Source organism: Giraffa tippelskirchi, chromosome 1 (genome assembly GCF_054371585.1).
Source record: "Giraffa tippelskirchi isolate mGirTip1 chromosome 1, T2T-mGirTip1v1.2.pri, whole genome shotgun sequence".
In the NCBI taxonomy this organism is placed as follows: domain Eukaryota; kingdom Metazoa; phylum Chordata; class Mammalia; order Artiodactyla; family Giraffidae; genus Giraffa; species Giraffa tippelskirchi.
The window spans coordinates 67,029,043-67,047,998 of NC_137275.1; the positions used below are offsets into that span (position 1 = coordinate 67,029,043).

General features: G+C 37.6%; 1 protein-coding gene across 2 annotated transcripts in view; it reads left to right on the forward strand.

Annotated features, from left to right (window-relative positions):
• The first annotated feature begins 493 nt into the window (after nucleotides 1-493).
• The window catches only part of DHX15 (DEAH-box helicase 15), a 52,585-nt gene continuing 34,122 nt past the window's right edge, over nucleotides 494-18,956 (forward strand). The window contains exons 1-3 of one of the 2 annotated variants that reach the window (XM_081544808.1): nucleotides 494-725; nucleotides 7,571-8,006; nucleotides 12,674-12,867. In XM_081544808.1, the coding sequence (XP_081400934.1) occupies nucleotides 655-725; nucleotides 7,571-8,006; nucleotides 12,674-12,867 (701 nt within the window). In that variant the 5' untranslated portion in view covers nucleotides 494-654. Of the gene's footprint in view, nucleotides 1,071-7,570; nucleotides 8,007-12,673; nucleotides 12,868-18,956 lie in introns of both variants that reach the window. The other variant, XM_081544890.1, reaches the window with a different exon arrangement.

Below are 18,956 nucleotides of genomic sequence, written 5' to 3' on the forward strand. Positions count from 1 at the left end.
TTCCTTTTCTTGTTTAAAAAAAAAAAAAGACAAAATGTTAACTCAACTATACTCTGATACAAATTTTTTTTTTTTTAATGGCAAAACTAATTAGGGTAAGTCTTGACATTTTCTCTCCGCAGCTGAGCTCAGCGGTGTCAAGTTCCAGATCTGGAGTTATAACTGGGTTCCAGTCCTAGCGCTGCCCCACCAGTGCCAGGGTAATACAGATAGATAGAACCACCTACCCAGGATTAGACTTTCTCTTTTCTCAATTTCCAAAATCAGAGGGGCATGAAAGACCCAAGGGCCCAACCCGCATAGCACCCACCAAGAGGGCGAAAAGTGGTGGCAAGAAGGAGGAGGCAGGCACGGAGGAAGAAGGGCGGGCCTACGAGGCAGCGGGCGGGGCTAGAGTTTCCGCCTCCACTGCGTGCGCGCGCACTACAGACGCACGCACGCACCACGCACATCATGCCGCGGAAGCGCGCGCGTAGGCCCAGCCCTCGTCGCCGCCGCCATTTTAGCTCCTGGTTCCGGCCGCACGGTGTAGGCTGTTGTAGCGGGAGGGGTGGGGGTCCTCCAGAGTTTAGTAGGTGCCCTCGACTGCGCCGATAGAAACGCCAGGGTTTCCTTTTTTCTTCCTTCATAACCGCCTGCTCGAAGAGTTCGAAAATGTCTAAGCGACACCGGTTGGACCTGGGGGAGGATTACCCCTCCGGCAAGAAGCGTGCGGGGACCGATGGGTAAGCCAGGCCGGGGGCGCGAGGCAAGGGTTCGGGCTTTGTTGGGGTCCTGGCGGCGGACGGGCAAGGGAGGGCCACGCCGAGCGGACCCCGGGGCCCGACGCTTTGTTTCTCTTTCGGCTCGGGTCATTGGCGGCGGGGCGCGGGAGAGCGGTGCCACTCCCGGCGTTTGGCCCGGCAAGGGCGCGGGGAGCTGAGTGGCGCGGCCGCCGCCCGGCCCAGTCGGGAGAGCGGAGAGGCCTGGCGTGGTCACTGGGGCGCCTCCTCCCCGGGCGGAGGCGAGCGAGAGTCACTTCGAGGGGAGCGGACGGGAGGGAAGCGCGGACCTCGTGGTCTGGGCTCCCGGTAAGGCCTGGATCCGGAGGAGAGAGTGGGGGAGGGCGCGGCAGGAGTAGTCGCTTCCAAGGGCGCTAGGTACTTGTCGGGCAGCGGGGTCTGGGAGAGGGCATTGGGGGGGAGGCTGAGTGCCCAGCAAGGGGAGAAGCGGAGGCCGAAAAGTGAGAGAAGCGCGTGGATTCTGGTGTAGGCGGGGGTGGGGGTGGTGGAAGTTGAGTGAGGCTTGCAGACGAGGAGTTACCGGGGGATGGGAGAGTAGAGGGCCAGCCGTGAGAAAAGAAACTGTGGAATATACCTTATGGGCAGCAGCTGGTGATTTGGGGCCGCTGAGTTTCTACTTTGGCGGGAGAGCGCGTGCCTCGGTCCATTCAAACACTTCAAAGTAGATACTAGGCAAACTTCCGCTCTCTGCCCATGCTCCCGCCATCTCCTTTATTTCCTGCTTTGGCCGAAACAGTAGTTACAGGGTTATCCCTGGGATAGATATTAGAAGATATTCTCTCTCTCTCTTTTTTTTTTTTTTTTACCTCCTGTGAGTTCTTGTTTTCTGTCCCTTTCTGCCCTCATTCGTAAGTAGCTTTTGAAACAAGAAGACCCTTTTCAAAAGTGTCTAGTACTTAAAACGGCAAAATGTCGCCCTTGGGGAGATTGCTAGGGAGTTGAAATACACAGGTTTTCAGATTTCTTTCTACTCAGCCTTTTCTTAAAGATTGAGAGGAATTTAACAGTTGACTTTCGCAATTGCATGAAAATAAGTTCTTGTCCAGTGTTTACTTTCTTTCCTGACGTACAGAGATTTATTCGAATAATTCAGGCAGAGATTTGAAAGTCTGGATATCTTCAATACTTTGCATAATTTTGCATATTGCGTGAATACTTGTGCAGAATCGCTGTGTCAAGTCTGTGTAACTTTTTTGAATTTCTTTTCACTCAAAGTCCTTCCTTCGTGTTGATTGAGGTGTCTGGGGAGTAAAAGCCAGGATAAGGTGTACTTTTTGATATCTTTTCATGTATTGAATACGGAAAGTATTAAGTATGTAAGATTTTAATCTTGTAAATTTTTTAGTTTGCAGTGTTACATGTCAGCTTTGTCTTTTTCGGCGGTGGACCCTCTCTCTCCCAACACACCCAGCAAAATTTTAGCTCCTTTGAACTACAAGTCACAAACTCTTTAGACCTGCAAGTGACTTGAAAGAGAGTATAATTGTTTACACTCAAGGGATGAGGAATGGAGACCCAGAGTTGTTAAGGTGGCTTGTGCAACCTTTCAGTTTACAGCTGAATTTAGAACCTTGATCTGTTGATTTTCACTTTGCCTCTTTTTCCAATACAGCACACAGACTATGATTAGTTCAGAGTCACTACAGCCTATTTTAATGACATTTATATTGGGTTAGTAAAGGAGGAAACACTTGGTTCTTTGTTCCTGGGAAGCAAAAATAAGTTGCTTGTCATCTGGCTAAGGTGCAACTTATCATCTTAATATCTCTTACAGAGTTGAAATTGGAAAAAAAAATACACTGTAAGTGAATGAATTCACTTACTCATATTAGGCTGTATGTGCACCATTCAAATGCTTGGGATTAGTGGTCCCATGATAGGGACATGGATTTGTGCCCCTTTTCTTGTAAATCTGGCATCTTGAGTAAAAAAATAAACTTTTCATGTCTTTGGTGGTGAACTTATGAGTCTCTTGGGTATTATATATGACATCTCCCTGTAGATGAAGGAGAGTTCATCTTTGAAATAAAGCTCAAGTTCTGAGATATTTTGGTGGGGCATTTGTATGGTAATTACTATGTCACCTGAATGTCATTTCTCATAGAACTTTCTCTAGCAGTGAGTTTACAGTGTTTATAAGTGCTTGGGATTCCCACCCCTGCCCCATTTAATAATTTTAAAAGTTACTTTTGTTGACTGTTACGCAGCTTTTTTTTTTTTAAGCCCTGCTAGTTATAGTTAACAGGTGGTTTTACCTGAGAGAGTGGGCCTGTCAGTCATTTGAACTCCACGGCCGAACAGGGATGTCCCATTTTCCCCATTCCTGAGAAGTGAAGGTAATTTCAGTGAGAGATTATACTCAGATTCATGCTCCTAAACTATATTTGGCTTTGTTTACTCGTACTATATTTTAGTTTTGGAGTCAGGTAGAGATGTTGAAGGTTTCTGTTACATATTGATTTTCTTTTTTCCATTATTCACAACCTTTTCTGTGTAAAATTATTAACGAAGAGACAACTTACTGTTGAAGTATGGGAAAAAATTTTGAAAATAGAGACTTTTTCATTTTGATATTTGTTTTTGTTATTACTACCTGATAAGTTTTTTTCTGTTAAAAATGTGAAGCAAATGTAGTGATAAAATAATATGTGTAGTTCCCAAAATATTTTAGGTACTATATGTGCATGTGTATATTTTTTTCACTGAAGTTCTGTGATGTAGGTGAGGTTAAGTAACTTGCCCCAAGGAACCCAAATGTCCATTCATAAAAATGTAAAGTAAAAGGCAAAAAATTCTCAGATGCCTTCATCCGCTTCTTTATTTAATCTCTTGATGAAAATTTGTTTTACTTATATCTCTGCATATTTATTCTCAGGTATGAACTATAATATTTGATAACAGTAGGATCTTTTTCTTTTTTATATTTTATTGGGAGATACTTGCTTTACAATATTGTGCTGGTTTCTGTCATGCATCAACATGAATCAGCCGCAGGTATACGTATGTCCCCTCCCTCTTGAACCTCCCTCCCATCTCCCACCCCATCCCACCCCTCTAGGTTGTCACAGAGCACTGGGTTGAGTTCTTTCTGTCACAGCAAATACCTACTGGTTGGCTATTTTACATAGGGTAATGTATATGTTTTCATGCTACTCTCAATTAATCCCAACTTTTCCCTCCCACACTGTATCCACAAGCCTGATTTCTATGTCTGCTTCTCCATTGCTGCCTTTTAATATGTATTATTTAGGCTTTGATTTTTTTTTTGATTCACCCAGAAATGTGTCATAAGCTGTGGAATAGATATACATTATTCTTTTCATTGGCTGCATAGTGTTCCACTTGTAAAGGAGTATCATAATTTATTTAACCAATTTCCTGTTCACTGATTTTTTGGGTAGTTTTCCAACCTTATAAGTAAAAAGTGTGATGAACATCCTTATGTGTACTTAGTAATATATCTTAGAAGTCAAATATATCCTTGGAAAGTGAGAATGCCAGATTAAAAGCAGTGCTTATTTAAAATACTTGGATAAACAGTTTACATCTTTAGAGTGTTTCTGTTACTCCATGTAGAATTTTAACCTGGTATTTTAAATTAAAAATATGATAACCAATGTTTATTGGATATTTATTATGTTCCAGGCACTATTTTAAGCACATTATATATATCAACTTATTCAGTCCTTGCATTACCCCATGAGATCTTTATCGATGAAGAGAGAAATGACTGGTTATATAGTTAGCGTAAGTGCTGGGGCTGAGGATTAAGCTGAGATAGAATACTGAATCCTGTGCTTAACAACTGTGTCCTGTTGTGTCTCTTCCTGTCAGTATTGTGGCTAAGTGATTGTAGTGCACTGCTTTGATAATTGGTTTTTTAAGCATTAGACCTCAACTAGTAAATCTTATAAATAACAAACTCCTTTATAGTAAAAGTACCTGTTTTAAAAAAGAAAACATGCATATATACAATATCCTACATATATTTATGAAGTGGTGAGTTTGAGCTCTCCTTAACTGGCCCTTTTATCTTCCCTGTCCTGTTGAAGGTAGAGAGTTAGAATCATAGGCAACATTTCAAGGTGATTGAATTTGCTTTCTTGTTTTAATCTAAGAGACTGTTAATACTATTCGCTTTGCAGTGAGGCTTATTCCTTTCCAGTGGATATGCAACTGTGATCTCGGTGCTCCTTTTACACTTATATCAGAGTTAAACCCCGGTATGTGGTCAGCAGTTAATCTTTGTGTCTTCAGAAGGTATTTTATCCTTCCTCTGTCGTGGTTGTTTTTGGTAATGAAGTTTCTGGTGAAGTAGGCCCCTGAAAAACACACCAGGCTTCCCTGTCCATCACCAACTCCCGGAGTTTACGCAAACTCATGTCCATTGAGTCGGTGATGCCATCCAACCATCTCATCCTCTGTTGTCCCCTTCTTTCTCCTCCTGCCCTCAATCTTTCCCAGCATCAGAGTCATTCAAATGAGTTGGTTCTTCACATCAGGTGGCCAAAGTATTGGAGTTTCAGCTTCAACATCAGTCCTTCCAATGAACACCCAGGACTGACTTCCTTTGGGATGGACTGGTTGGATCTCCTTGTAGTCCAAGGGACTCTCAAGAGTCTTCTCCAACACCACAGTTCAAAAGCATCAATTCTTCTGTGCTCAGCTTTCTTTATAGTCCAACTCTCACATCCATACATGACTACTGGAAAGACCATGGCCTTGACTAGACGGGCCTTTGTTGACAAAGTAAATGTAAATGTCTCTGCTTTTTAATATGCTGTCGAGGTTGGTCATAACTTTCCTTCCAAGGAGTAAGCGTCTCTTAATTTCATGACCGCAGTCACCATCTGCAGTGATTTTGGAGCCCCTCAAAATAAAGTCAGCCACTGTTTCCACTGTTTCCCCGTCTATTTGCCATGAAGTGATGGGACCAGATACAAATAAATGGCTGTCTGAGGAGGCCTGACAAATAGCTGTGAAAAGAAGAGAAGGGAAAAGCAAAGGAGAAAAGGAAAGATATACCCATTTGAATGCAGAGTTCCAAAGAAAGGATGATTGATGGTTTATTTCGAAGATAGGCCAGGAAGCTTAAATTCTGAACTGATGGGCCTTCATTTGTATGCTAGGTAGATTATCCTTTAGGCTCCTATGATTTCTTTCTCTTCATGCCAGATGGGATGAGAAGTTTCAATCTTAGCTTGTATATCTTATAGTTCTGTGAAAGGTGAACACTGGGATGGGAGAAGGGAGAAATCACTTTTTATAGATAAACACGTATGAAAAGATTTTATGTGAAAAGCATGTGTGTGTGAATATTTGTGTACGTATAGTAGGATTTTTCTCTCTAGGCAAGTTTCTGTAGAATAGAATTTTATCTTCAAAAGGACAAGAACAAATAAAATTGGTCAGCCTATCATTTTTTGTAATTGGGGAACCATCCTAACTCATACTGGGTTCAGCATTTTAGCTGTATTCTCCTAAGGGGAGTAACTGTTGCCCAGCCGATATGGTATTACAGAGAATGAATGGTCTTCCTTTGTCTGCTGCCGATAATTGGGGCATTGGAAATTCATGACTTTTGTGTGTTGTGGATAAGGAACAGTGACATATTTAGCAGCTTGTTTCATGATTCCATATTGCCTCACTGTTTCAAGTCTGAGTCCAAATACCTTGTACATTTGTCTGCTGTAGAATTTGGTCTGAAGTAAACTAGATTAGTTCCCAAGAGTTGGAGATGGCAACCCACTGCAGTATTTTTGCCTGGAAAATTCCATGGACAGAGGAGTCTGGTGGGCTACAGTCCATGGAGTCTCAAAGAGAGGGACATGACTGAGAACACACGCACACACTAGATTAGTAGAATGAATAAACACAGATAATTTTAAAATTCTTACTGTATTAGGGATCGTCTCTAGTCAAAGAGTTGGACCCAAATTAGCAACTAAGACACAACAGTTAGTAATTAAAAGTAGATAATATAATTGACTAAATGACCTAAGAAAAATATAGTGGTCATCTGCGTAATTTGAAAATTTTAAATAACTTAATAGTAACCAGTGATTTTTTTTTTTTTAATGGGCTACTTTTCACTTTATGGATGATTAACGTATACATAGGTTTTAGGGTACGTCCAATGTTTTACTATTGCTGTTAATGATAGATGCAAGAGTAAACAGTGAAAACCAGAGTAAAAAGTTCTAGTTTTTCTTATAGAGTAATATATGCTTTTTGAACAAAATTTGGAAACTATAATTTAAGAAAGCAAACTTACTAGTTCTTCAACTCATATTTGTGTGACTGTAATGTGAGGTGGAATTATCTTTGATGCAGAAGCAATAAAAGATTTATTTCTTGTTAAGTTTTGAATACACTTGTAGTGCAAAAATACATTTTCACATAACCTGAAGGAGAGTTTGGGAAGGACTGATGCCATTCTCTGCCTCATTTGTCCCTGCCTTTTTCCCACACTGCCTTTAGTCTTTAACTTCTAAGAAGGAAAGGAAAAAAACGAATTCTTGTGTTATTTCAGCTGATGGGTAAAGGTGGAGAGAGACTGTTCTTACCAGAATTTGAATCATCATCAAAGAAGGGAAAGATGGTTATGAACGAGGCATGGAGAATGCTTGATTAAAAGTTCTTTTTCGTTGTTTCTAATACTTTTGAATTTTATATCAGTTTATTTATTTGGTTGTTGGATGTTTACTTTCTTGTGACTATAATGCTGCTGTGAACATTTTGTGTAGAATTCGGAATCTGAATTGTAAGATATTTTTTTCTGTTTCTAGGAAGGATCGAGATCGTGACCGTGACCGTGAAGATCGGTCTAAAGATCGAGACCGAGAACGAGATAGAGGAGATAGAGAGCGGGAAAGGGAAAAAGAAAAGGAGAAGGAATTGCGAGCTTCAACAAATGCTATGCTTATCAGTGCTGGATTACCACCTTTAAAAGCTTCCCATTCAGCTCACTCAACCCACTCGGCACATTCAACACATTCGACACATTCTGCACATTCAACACACACTGGACATGCAGGACACACATCACTTCCACAGTGCATTAATCCATTTACCAACTTACCCCATACGCCTCGATACTATGATATTCTGAAGAAACGACTTCAGCTCCCTGTTTGGGAATACAAGGATAGGTTTACAGATATTCTGGTTAGACATCAGTCCTTTGTACTTGTTGGTGAGACTGGGTCTGGTAAAACAACACAGGTGAGTTACTGCATACCATGGTACGTACTTTATTAATGTTTGTGTTTACTAAATGTTGTAAATTTGGTCCTGGCAGTCGTTCTCATTGGCTGGGCTGTCAGAATATTTTGAGGCGTAGCTGCTTTCTGTATTTAGCACTTTTTATTGACTTACAGGGTTGAGATTCTGTAGGAAGTACATATTTTCCTGAGTCTCTTTGGGAAAACAGCAGTGCTGGTTTTGATTCCCCGCCCCCCCTTTTATTATGTAAATTATGGCGTTGATACTCTCCCACCCACTTTGAATTTGGGGTGATACATATTTGGCGGTGCCGAGGTGACGAGATCTGAACCATTGGAGTGATTTTTGTTTTTGTCATTTTCATTTGTTTTTGTTTTTATAATTGTTTTGAACTATGTGAATATCTATTCTTGTAAAAAAGTAGAAGAGCTAAGTAAAATCTCTTTACTTATGACTTCCATCAAGTAGTATCCCCATCCTCCCCACCCCTGAACTAAACACACATATTAGTGTTGTGTTAGTAATATACTTAGGATAGTTCTCAAACATGGATGAGCCCTTGTTTGCTAGGCCCATGTCATAGACATCTAGGCTATTTATGATGGTTGTTTTGCATGGGCAAGTATACATTTAGGATAAATTTCCAGACATTGCTGGGTCAAAGGAGGATTAATTGTAATTTTGGTACATACAGCCAAATAGCTTTCCATAGGCAATAGGCAACATATCAGTTTACCCTTCCATGAGCATATATTAGAACAGATGTGGGAAACCACTAGAGTGTACTACTGAACTTTTGCAAATCTGATAGGTGGAAAGTGGTATTTCAGTGTAATTTTTAACTTGCATTCTCTTGAGAAGTGAGATAACCATATTTTCAGATGCTTGATCCTGACCTATCAGAAAATTTCTTAGATTTTACAAAAGTAGCAGTCCTTGGCTATTGTAGAAAATTTGGAAAATTCAGGTAAATGTTGGAATGAGTTTTATTATTATTCGTCATGCTGAAATAATTACATTGTTTCCTACTGGCCTGTTTTTCCATATTTATTTATCTGTGATAGGTGTTCAGATTTGAGTGTACTGCATTTACAAGATAACCTTTTTTTAAGGTTACATAATGACAAATTATTATTTCTTGGAAACATTTTGAAGACTACAATAGCAACCTAAATTGGAAGTTTTTGTTATTTAAAAGACTGAGCTTTTGTGAATATGATATTTCTTTTAAAGTGGAGAACATGTAGTGTTGATAGACACTAAAACTGTTGGTTTATTTTTATCACCTTATGGAAATTTAAAGAATTAAATACATGAAAAGATATAACTCTGAACTTATTAGTTTCATGTTTTTAATAATTATTCAGTGGTTTATGTAGTTTGTTTGATAGCACTTGTTTAATCAGCAGTTGGGTAAAGCCAGGCACTGTGTACTTTGTATTATCTCATTTTTTTCAGCAGCCATGCAAGGAAGTTGTTAATTACCATTTTACAGATAAGCAAAAGGAGATTTAGATTTGTGAGAGGTTTAGTAGGTTGCCCTAGACTACATAGTAAATATAGTTGGGTTCAGTATTTAAAACTTTGTACCTTTGTCTCATAGCCAAAGTTACTTCATATTGCTCTTCTAGGGTCTTATATGGTTAACATTATTTCAGAGATGAGCTTATTTAGAAGCAGTTAGTGGAGAAGAAGGTCAAGTGAATTTAAAACAAGAGGCTTGTGATTATTTGGATTGGTATTTGGGATTTTTTGTTTGTTTTTAATACTTAAGATACTTGGATACTTAGGGTTACAGGGCATTTGGGGGATTTGAAGGGAACCCTTCAAATAATGAATTTCATGCAAATACTTTTTTTGGCATACTCCTACTAAATTTTGACTCAAAACCATTAAGAATTTTCAGCCATTTTGAGTAATTTTTGTGTGTGTATGCCTATCAGAAAATGAAGTTCTCCAAACAAAATCTACCGTAGTTTTAACTCTTGACAGAGATTCATAGTGAAGACATTGCAATTTGGTATGCATATACTATAGCCAAATAAAAAACTAAAGCTAATTCAGCCAAAGGGACAGCATAAGCAAGGGCATACTTTTAGAGAAAGTATATCCCCTGGCCAGAGTGTAGAGTGTGTGTTTGGAGAGGGAGGTGGGGCTGGGGAGACCGAAACAGTAGCTTTCTTGCTGTAGATGAAGGGGCCAGCAGAACCTTTAGGTTGAAGGGAAATGACAAGGAATTTTACAGAAGTGTCCTATCTAGTGAGAATGTTGATGACAGGCTTTGTAGGAAGTCATAAAAGTTTGATTTTGTATAGGGTGGTAGAATGGAGAATAAAGGACAGATTGATGACTTCTCTGTCAGTCCAGTGGTTAAGACCCCATGCTTCCACTGCAGGGAGCATTGGTTCAGTTCTGCTTACGGAACTAAGACCTCCCATGCAGTGTAGCCAGAAAAAAAAAGACAGGTTGGAGTTAAGATGTTACTATTGTTGAGTAGGAGACATGGAAGGGATTTTTAAGTATTTGGAGGAAGGTAAGAAGCGGTTTTGGTTTTAAACTTGTTGGATTCAGGATACCAAAAAATTAGCCATTCTTCAAGTGAAATGATAAAGTCATGTGTATGACTAGGGTTGGGATTGGCATTGGATGTATGTCAGAAGAATAAATAAATAAAATCACTCAGAATGATGTATAAAACAAGAAGACTGAGGGCTATGGATCAGTTTTTAGGTAGATGGTCACAAATGGAGGAAGGGAAGAAGCTGAGGGAAGGGATAGCTTAGAACTAATATCTGGCTTGAGCAAGTCAGTAGCATATTTCATGATGTACTTCCCTTCTTGATGCTATTCTTAGAAATATGGATAGGTATATTGATGGAGCCAGGCTCCAAATCTTGTCTAGAAACCCTTGGAAGTCCTGAAATCCTTTCAAAGTTCCTGAGATTTTTTTCATATACTTCAAACAAAACAAATATTGTAGCATATTCAAAATAGAAGCAGTTAGATTCTATCTTCTGTTAAGCCAGACATTAGAAATAAGCAGATCTAAAACAGTGTAATCTCTTGCTAAATTTTTTTTTTTAGGATGTACTTTCTTCATAGAAACTGATGAATTAGCCAAAGTTGTTCCTATCTTATTTTTAAAGTGGGAGTAAGCTATTTGTTTCACTAGAGTGAATTTAAAAATCTGTGAATGTTCTTGCCTTGAGAGTTCTGAATTAATTTTTAATAACTTTAATTGACCAATGAATGTTTATTTGAATTTCATTTTGTATCGTATGAAGTACATTTTGCCTTTGTAGGCGGTTTGCTGAAATGAAGATACATATAAAACTTTTCTGGAAAGCCACATAAACTTTGCTCTGTTGGTTTACAGGCCCAGAGATGCCCTTCTATTTTAGTTTAGTATTTTTGTTCATTTTAAGTCCTTTAAAGATATGTGTATTTACATTCCTAGAGAAGCAGCATAATCTCTCCTTTTCCCTTTCAGATACTTGTCAATGACAGCGGTTATCCCCAAATTGCAGAAAACCTGTCTACAATGCAATAATAGTACAACAACCAGTGTTCTTCAAATATCACTGTACAAATTCTATACCAAAAAACCTCCCATGTTTCCTGTAGCATTAAAACCAGATAGACTTCAGGGCTTTGATGGAGACCCATTGTGTCTTTGTAGCAGTGGGTTCCAGATTAATGTAGTAAGCAGTTAGATTTTTCCCATGGTTCTTTTTCAGGTAAATAGGTAGAGAAAAAAAACCATTAAATTAGAGGATCTCTGAGCTTCTGTTGATAATGAAACAGCCAGGAAATGCACTGTCATCATGTCAACAACCAGCTACTTGTACCTGTTGGTCTCCCCCTGCCCCTTCTGTACCCTTCATTGCACTCCTTCAGGGAAGTGCTGTTGCTGCTTCTCTAGGTTCTGTTGAGTTTGAGATTGACAATTAACTTTTAAGATCTTCCTAAAATTAACCTTTAGGACGTTACCGTTGTGTATACTTCTGAGGGGGAAAGGATAGGAGTTAGAGATTCTCTTGACTTAGCTTTTTTTTTTCTTTTTTTTAACCTTTTGAATGCTCTCCACAGCATGTAGGATCTTAGTTCCCCAACCAGAAATAGAGCTTGTGCTCCCTGCATTGGAAGAGTGGAGTCTTAACCACTTGGCTGCCAGGGAAATCCCTAACATAACAAATTTGAATTGAATTGAATATACGGCTTTATAACTACAAATAGATATGATTTCTACTTTTATGTGCGTTACTTTGTAACTTAAATTGTGTAAGAATTTAACAGTTTCTTAGAATATTTCTGGGAACTAACATTTGTTATAAACTAAGATTTGTTACAAACAGAATTTTCCTAAGTTGAATTTTTTCCCCCCATGTATAGAAAAATGCTTGGTGGTGGAACATTGATACCATACAGCATATTCAGCTCAATGTACCTAGCTCACTGAGGTGTGGTTTACATCATATCAGTGTTCTCTGTGACCTTTCCTTGCCTTGGAGAGCTCATGCTATTAAGTTTGAGTTGTAAATAATAATTGTGGTGTGCCTAAGTTGAATTTTGTCTTAAATTATTAGAATGAGATACAACACTTCATGTTAAACATACTCGATGTGTAGGCAGAGTAGAATTAATTTAAATGTGAAATTATTTGATAGATTCCACAGTGGTGTGTGGAGTACATGCGATCATTACCAGGACCCAAAAGAGGAGTTGCCTGTACCCAACCCAGGAGAGTGGCTGCAATGAGTGTGGCTCAGAGAGTTGCTGATGAAATGGATGTGATGTTGGGCCAGGAAGTTGGTTACTCCATTCGATTTGAAGACTGCAGTAGTGCAAAAACCATTCTTAAGTAAGTACTGTCTTTAAAAATGGACACTATTTCCCCTCTGCTTTTAGTTTTCTGCCACCAGATAGCAGACGTTGCTAGTGGAGTCTCAAGTTATCCAGATTTAGAATAGTCCAGATTAAACTTTCTTATGCTTACTAGATGACTTTTAATATGGATTCTTTTTTTTTTTATAGTAATGTATATAGCTGTTCAGTAGACATTGAAGTTCATAGGTCAGATTTTAGTTACTTGGTGCTATATCTTAGGTGAAGTGTATCATTTAAATATGACAGAAAGGTAGATGATATATCTTAGTAAAGGAAAAATATTTTTAGAAGGATGTGTGGGAAGGGATATGATTTATTTGGGGTACAGGGCTTTTAATACTAATTACACAGGTGTTACCATGAATCTGTTTTGAACTAAAAGGAGCAATCTTTTGTTCTGTAATATACTCTTATTAGAGTCTCCTCAAAAACCTCTTTGTTACACCGTGTTGAAACTTCTTTGTAATATGATTGACAACCATATTGAGCTTCTTTCTAATACTTTAACTTCCCTGATTTCTAACCTTCATCTTCACACTTGTATTCAGCATAAGTAGTGTGATGTTTGCTGCCTGATGGTAGTTCTTTTGAAAATCTTTTGTTTATTCCATGTGTATGTGTGTGATAATCCATTCATTTTTTTAAAATGAGTTTGTCTTGATACAGTCTTCTCCTTGAGGTTGTTTTTAAAAGAGTGGTGGGTAACATGTTACATAGACAGTGACAGGAGTCTTTGATGGCAGAGATACATACAGCATTACAGGGGAAGCTATGTATTTTACAGAAAACTTCGAATGTTATGTAAAAGTAGAATAATGCTGTAATGAACTCATATTTATTTGTCTTGCATCTTAAAACTTGACTCATCTTGTTTCATCCATACCTCAACCCATTTCTGTGTCCCCAAAATATGAAGCAAATCCTAGGCATCATACACTTGATCTGTGAATACTTCAGTACATCTGCCTGAAAAATAAGATTTCTCTAAATGTAACTGGGCTATCACAACTTAAAATTTTTTTCCATAATCAAAATCTTGTTACCTTTCGAATTCCATCTCAATTTCTTCTAGTTTCTTTGATGTATTGTTTTATTATAATTTCCAATTAATTGGTTTATTAATTAGTTAATAGCAATTGAACTTAAGCGTTTACTTCAGTCAGCTTGTCTTTATGACTTTATGAGGTGTGTTTTTGACTTAAACCTTAATCTTTATTGAATAAATCTTTAGTGACAGTCATGGTATTTATCCAGTTGTAAATACAGTATAATTGATAAGAGCGTGACATAAAATCTAAACTTATTTTTTATTACTTTAAGATTAGATAATGTCACGGAATTGAGGATAATAAAGTGCAGATTTTGCTCACCTTTAGGAGCAACAATAATACATTTGATTTACTGTGCATTGAATTTTTTTTTTTTTTTTTTAAGTAAGCCATAGTTGAGCAGGGAGAGCAGAATTTAGGAATTGGGAGATGAGAAAGTTACATGCAATGTTAGGGCAAAATGTGTAAATGTTTATATTAGGAAGTGGTAGGCTTTCAAAAGATGCATGCTTGTGAAAGATTTTGGTGCAGTTAATAGGGAAGGAATGACAACAGATTTGAGAGCTCTATCTTTGGCGTTGTGAAGTTTTCTATGGAATGGTTTCTAGAGGCTTTATTTAAATTTAAAAAGAAACCTTAATTCTTATAGGGTAAGCTTATTGGAATTTCTTCTGGAATCTTTTGAAGAGCTAGAAGATAACCTAGTATTGTCTTTTAAGTGATATCACATCCTATTAGTATGGAGTAAGTGGTAGTTTTAACTAATGGGAGTGCTTTATTAAGTGCAGTGTCTTATGAATCCCTAGATAAATTTTGTGTAGTCATCTATCAACTCGTTTCTTGAGAACCCAGATGTTCAAAATAGCTAAAGCTTTAACTTAATGAGACTTAGTTATGTAGTTAATTGGGTAGGAAGAGGGAATACATCAGACAACTATTTGATCCCTCCATTAACTGTTTTCATGTGTAGATATAAAATGCCTATGGATCTACTTTGTAGCCAGAAGAAGTCTGTAATTTTCACCTTAGAAGGATGGTAAAGAGAACTAACTCATAAAGATTCTGTTTGAGGAGCCGAGAATTTAACCATATCCTACCTGATTCATTGTGTACACTACATAAATACTGGTTTACTAATTAATTTGTTTGAGACTACTTTAGCTTCATTTTTATACAGCTAATGGTCCAAAGATAGTTTCTCCAGTGTTTGGGACGCAAGTGTGTCGACCTTCTAGGTCTTAATATTACTTTATTTAGAGAATTGGATCTAGTGTAAATTTGTGCACACTATGTTAGACTAGCCTTAAATAGCTATACAGTCTCAGTAGGCAAGTTACTTTTCAAAACCACCACTGCTAAATGGTTTCTATAATTCGTTGTGTGTTTGCCTGCTCCCGTCTTTTTTTTCTCCTAAAATATTGCTTTTGCAATGTATGTATGTTCCTTTGGCCATCTTGGAATGGAAATTATTGGGGGGGGTACCTCAATGAGATAGTTAAAATATTTAATATTTACATTATTATTTTAGTAGCTAATTTCACTATTATTTTAGGTGATATGCTTCCTTTTTGTTTTTTCCTCAGACTACAGAATTACTGCGAGATTGTGATACTGAGGGAACCTAGTAACTTTAACTTAGGCAAGTGATGCTTAGTCATTCATTCAGTCAGCTAATAACTGAGTACCTTCTGTGTGTTGGGCAGTTTTAATAGTAAAACTGGCCCCGTCCACATAAAACAAATACACAGTAAATATAAAATTTCAAATTGTGATTAGGCTCTGAGAGAATTTTGGAGTGTATTTGAAAGCATGATTTGAGAATTCACTTGAGGCTGGAAAAGAGAAGGCAGAATTTCAATCAAGAACTGAAATAAAAGTAATGGTTTGCCAGGCGCAGCAATAGGGGTACAGACTTTAGGCACGTGGAACATAATTTTTAAAAACCCTTTTTTCTGAAGAAAAAAAGCATACTTTTTGCTTGAAGGCACTGTAGTCTTCATGTTACTTCATGTTACTTCTACTGATTTGTGTAAGTCAGAATTTCTAAGGCAGATCAGTTTTGAGATGGTTCAGGACTAGTTTATAGACAGTATGGATAATCAAAGATTGGTTTCTTTTTCTTAACTTGATTGGAACATAAACCCATTGGAAAGGGAGTTTGTATACTTGTCTTGTGCCTGGATCCTTTTTTAAAAAAAGTGACATGGAAGGGGCAGCAGAGGAGTGTGAAAATTAGTCACTACAGTGTAGACTCTCAGTAAACATAATTGTGGAAGAGGTAGAGTTTTCACAGAAAGACATTTTCCCTGATTGTTTAAACTTGCCTTGGTGGAGAAGGTACAGTCATAGGTTGATTTGGTGTATGTGATTTGCCTTTTATTCTGAATCGTTTGCTTTTGAGTATCAGTTTCATTTCAGTTTTGGAATTTGTCAGAAGGCTAAGAACTCAATCTGGGATAATGTGTATGAAGCAGAAAGTGTTGCAGCTCTTTACTTGGACGACACATGATGTTAGCTCTGTAAGAGTAGGTAAGCATCTTGAGATGTTTATCTTGTATATAACTTAAGGACAAGCTGCTGGAAAATCAAGAACAGTTAAGATAGGACATAGTCTAAATCTAATTGAGTGATGGGGAGAAATAAACAGCCTGGGTTTTAAGATGTGATAAACCCTTTGTAAAACCTGAGGAAGAGATGTTTTGAAAAAACCAGCTAAAGAAGTACTATTTCACAGAACATGGTTCAGAAACTTGGGGAATTTTTTAATTTCCAAAAGGCAGTCGAGGTGAGAAGATGAAAGAGAAATCTAAAAAAGTACATAACAAATATAAGAGCCTAGTATAACAGAACCTTTAAAGTTGCTACTTGGGGAGGATTTACCAGCCATTGCCCTAGCTTTTGGACCTCAGGAAACAGTTCGAAGGACCAGCTGCATGACTACTTAGAGTTTCCAGAGTGGATTTCTAACAAGGCAGTCTTGTTCTAAAAACTTGACTTGAGAAAAGAATCAAAATAGATTGTAGAGCACAGACTCTAGGATCATAGTGCCTAGTTGTGTCCTAGTTCTGCCACTTACTGGCTGTGATTTTGTCCATGTTAATTAACCTCCTTGAGCTTACTGCTTTTTCAGAAGATGGAGCTGATAGTAACAGCTACAGCTTAGGATTGTTCTCAGATCAAATGTGTAATTTGTGTGTGTCCCTTAGAATAATACCTGTAACACAGCAAGTGCTAAGTCAACATTTCTTCTCTTGCTGCTGCTGATAGTGGTGGTAGATTTTCACTGTGAGAAATTACTGTATTTTATTAACCAGTTAACCCGGTTAATTTAAAATGGGCTTACAAAGCTAATTTAATAAAGTCCCTTTTAATACAGTATTTGAATTACAATTTGGGGGTTTTAGCTTGAACTAACATTGATATTACTTGTCAATATGAAATGAATGAATGAATCCAAATATTCTTTTAGGGCTGAAGGTAAGATGTGGAAACAAATCTGGTCTTTAGAGATTGTTAATTATATAAACATCAATTATAAATAATTTATCGAGCATCTGTTGTATGGTGGGCTTTGTTCTAATTCAAGTGTATCTCTGAATTAGGGAAAGGTAGTTTTACTGGATCTTCAGAAAGGAGTAGGTCTAAAGAATAAATGTGGTTATTTACCACTTCAGCAGTTCCTGTCATAGAAACTAAAAAAATCACTGTTGTCACCTTAGACAAAATTCTGTTGACTTTTAATTCATACAAAGCTAACTTGATTTCCTAAAGGTCTGTATATAGTATTACATTTGACCTTTTGTTTTATTTAAAGCACTTGCAAGGGATTAGTTATAGACGTCTCTCTTTGTTTATGGTGCCAGCATCTTTTAAGAAAATACTAAGAACATACATGTTCATCCTAGCTTTCTCTAAATTCTGTTATAAAGATAAGAGATCATTTCCTTCAAAAGTTATGAAAATTTGAGGAATAAGCAGTATATTTTGAAAAAATGATTTAATTTCCTTGTGTGCTCGGTGGCTCAGTCGTGTCCAACTCTTTGCAACCCCGTGAACTGTAGCCTGCCAGGCTCCTCTGTCCATGGGATTTTCCAGGCAGGGATTGTAGAGTGGGTTGCCATTATCATTTCCTCATTTCTCGTTAATTTCTTAGGTGTTTCTTTTGCTTAGATCTCTAACTCTGAAACACATACCAAGTGTATTTTGGCTATTTGCCAAAATAAAGCTGTATGCTTAGGCTGCTGATCTTCAGCATGTAAGTTAATAAATAGGAGGCTATGTATTTGATAAATAGATGTGATGTTTTTCTGCTTGGCTTTTTTTAAGTATTAGAATTGCATTAAAGCATTTTAGATTGCAAATTATTTGGAGTACTATATGGTACCTTTCCATGCGACTGTTTACATCTAGTAGTAGTTTGTTCTCATTGTAACCAATATAATGCTATATATAGTGTTGTGGTTATAGTTAGATTAGTGTTAATCATACTGGGTAATGCTTTTGCTGAGAATGTCAAATTAAACTTGAACCTATATAAATCTTTATCCCTTTACAAATGAAAGGAGCATTGTGTATATTAAGGAACTATGTCAGTGTTGTTGCCTCTTTCCTGACTTGATAGAGGAGGTATGCTGTGAAGCCGTTAAGGTAGTTAGAATGTCACATGAATCGTGTAGATGATTTCACAGAAGAGAAAGTGCCTCATTTGAGCTGAGAATGATGGAGAGACCTAGATAGGCAAGTTAACTAGGTGGATAAGTTGGATATTAAGTAGAGTAGACATTCTCATGCTGCTTTGGTTTGTAACATGCTTAATGTCAGGAGTTTTTCATAGCACTCTAGGCCTAAAGAAATAACTCAAAATTCTAATAAGAATTTATGTTCTAACAACTTAATAGCCCATTAAACAAATTTTGGACATTGAAAGAAAAAGCTCAGTAATTGATTTCATTCTTGTTCACCATTATTTAATAACGTGATGTCTTTGCTGTTGGAACACAGCAGTTTCTTACAC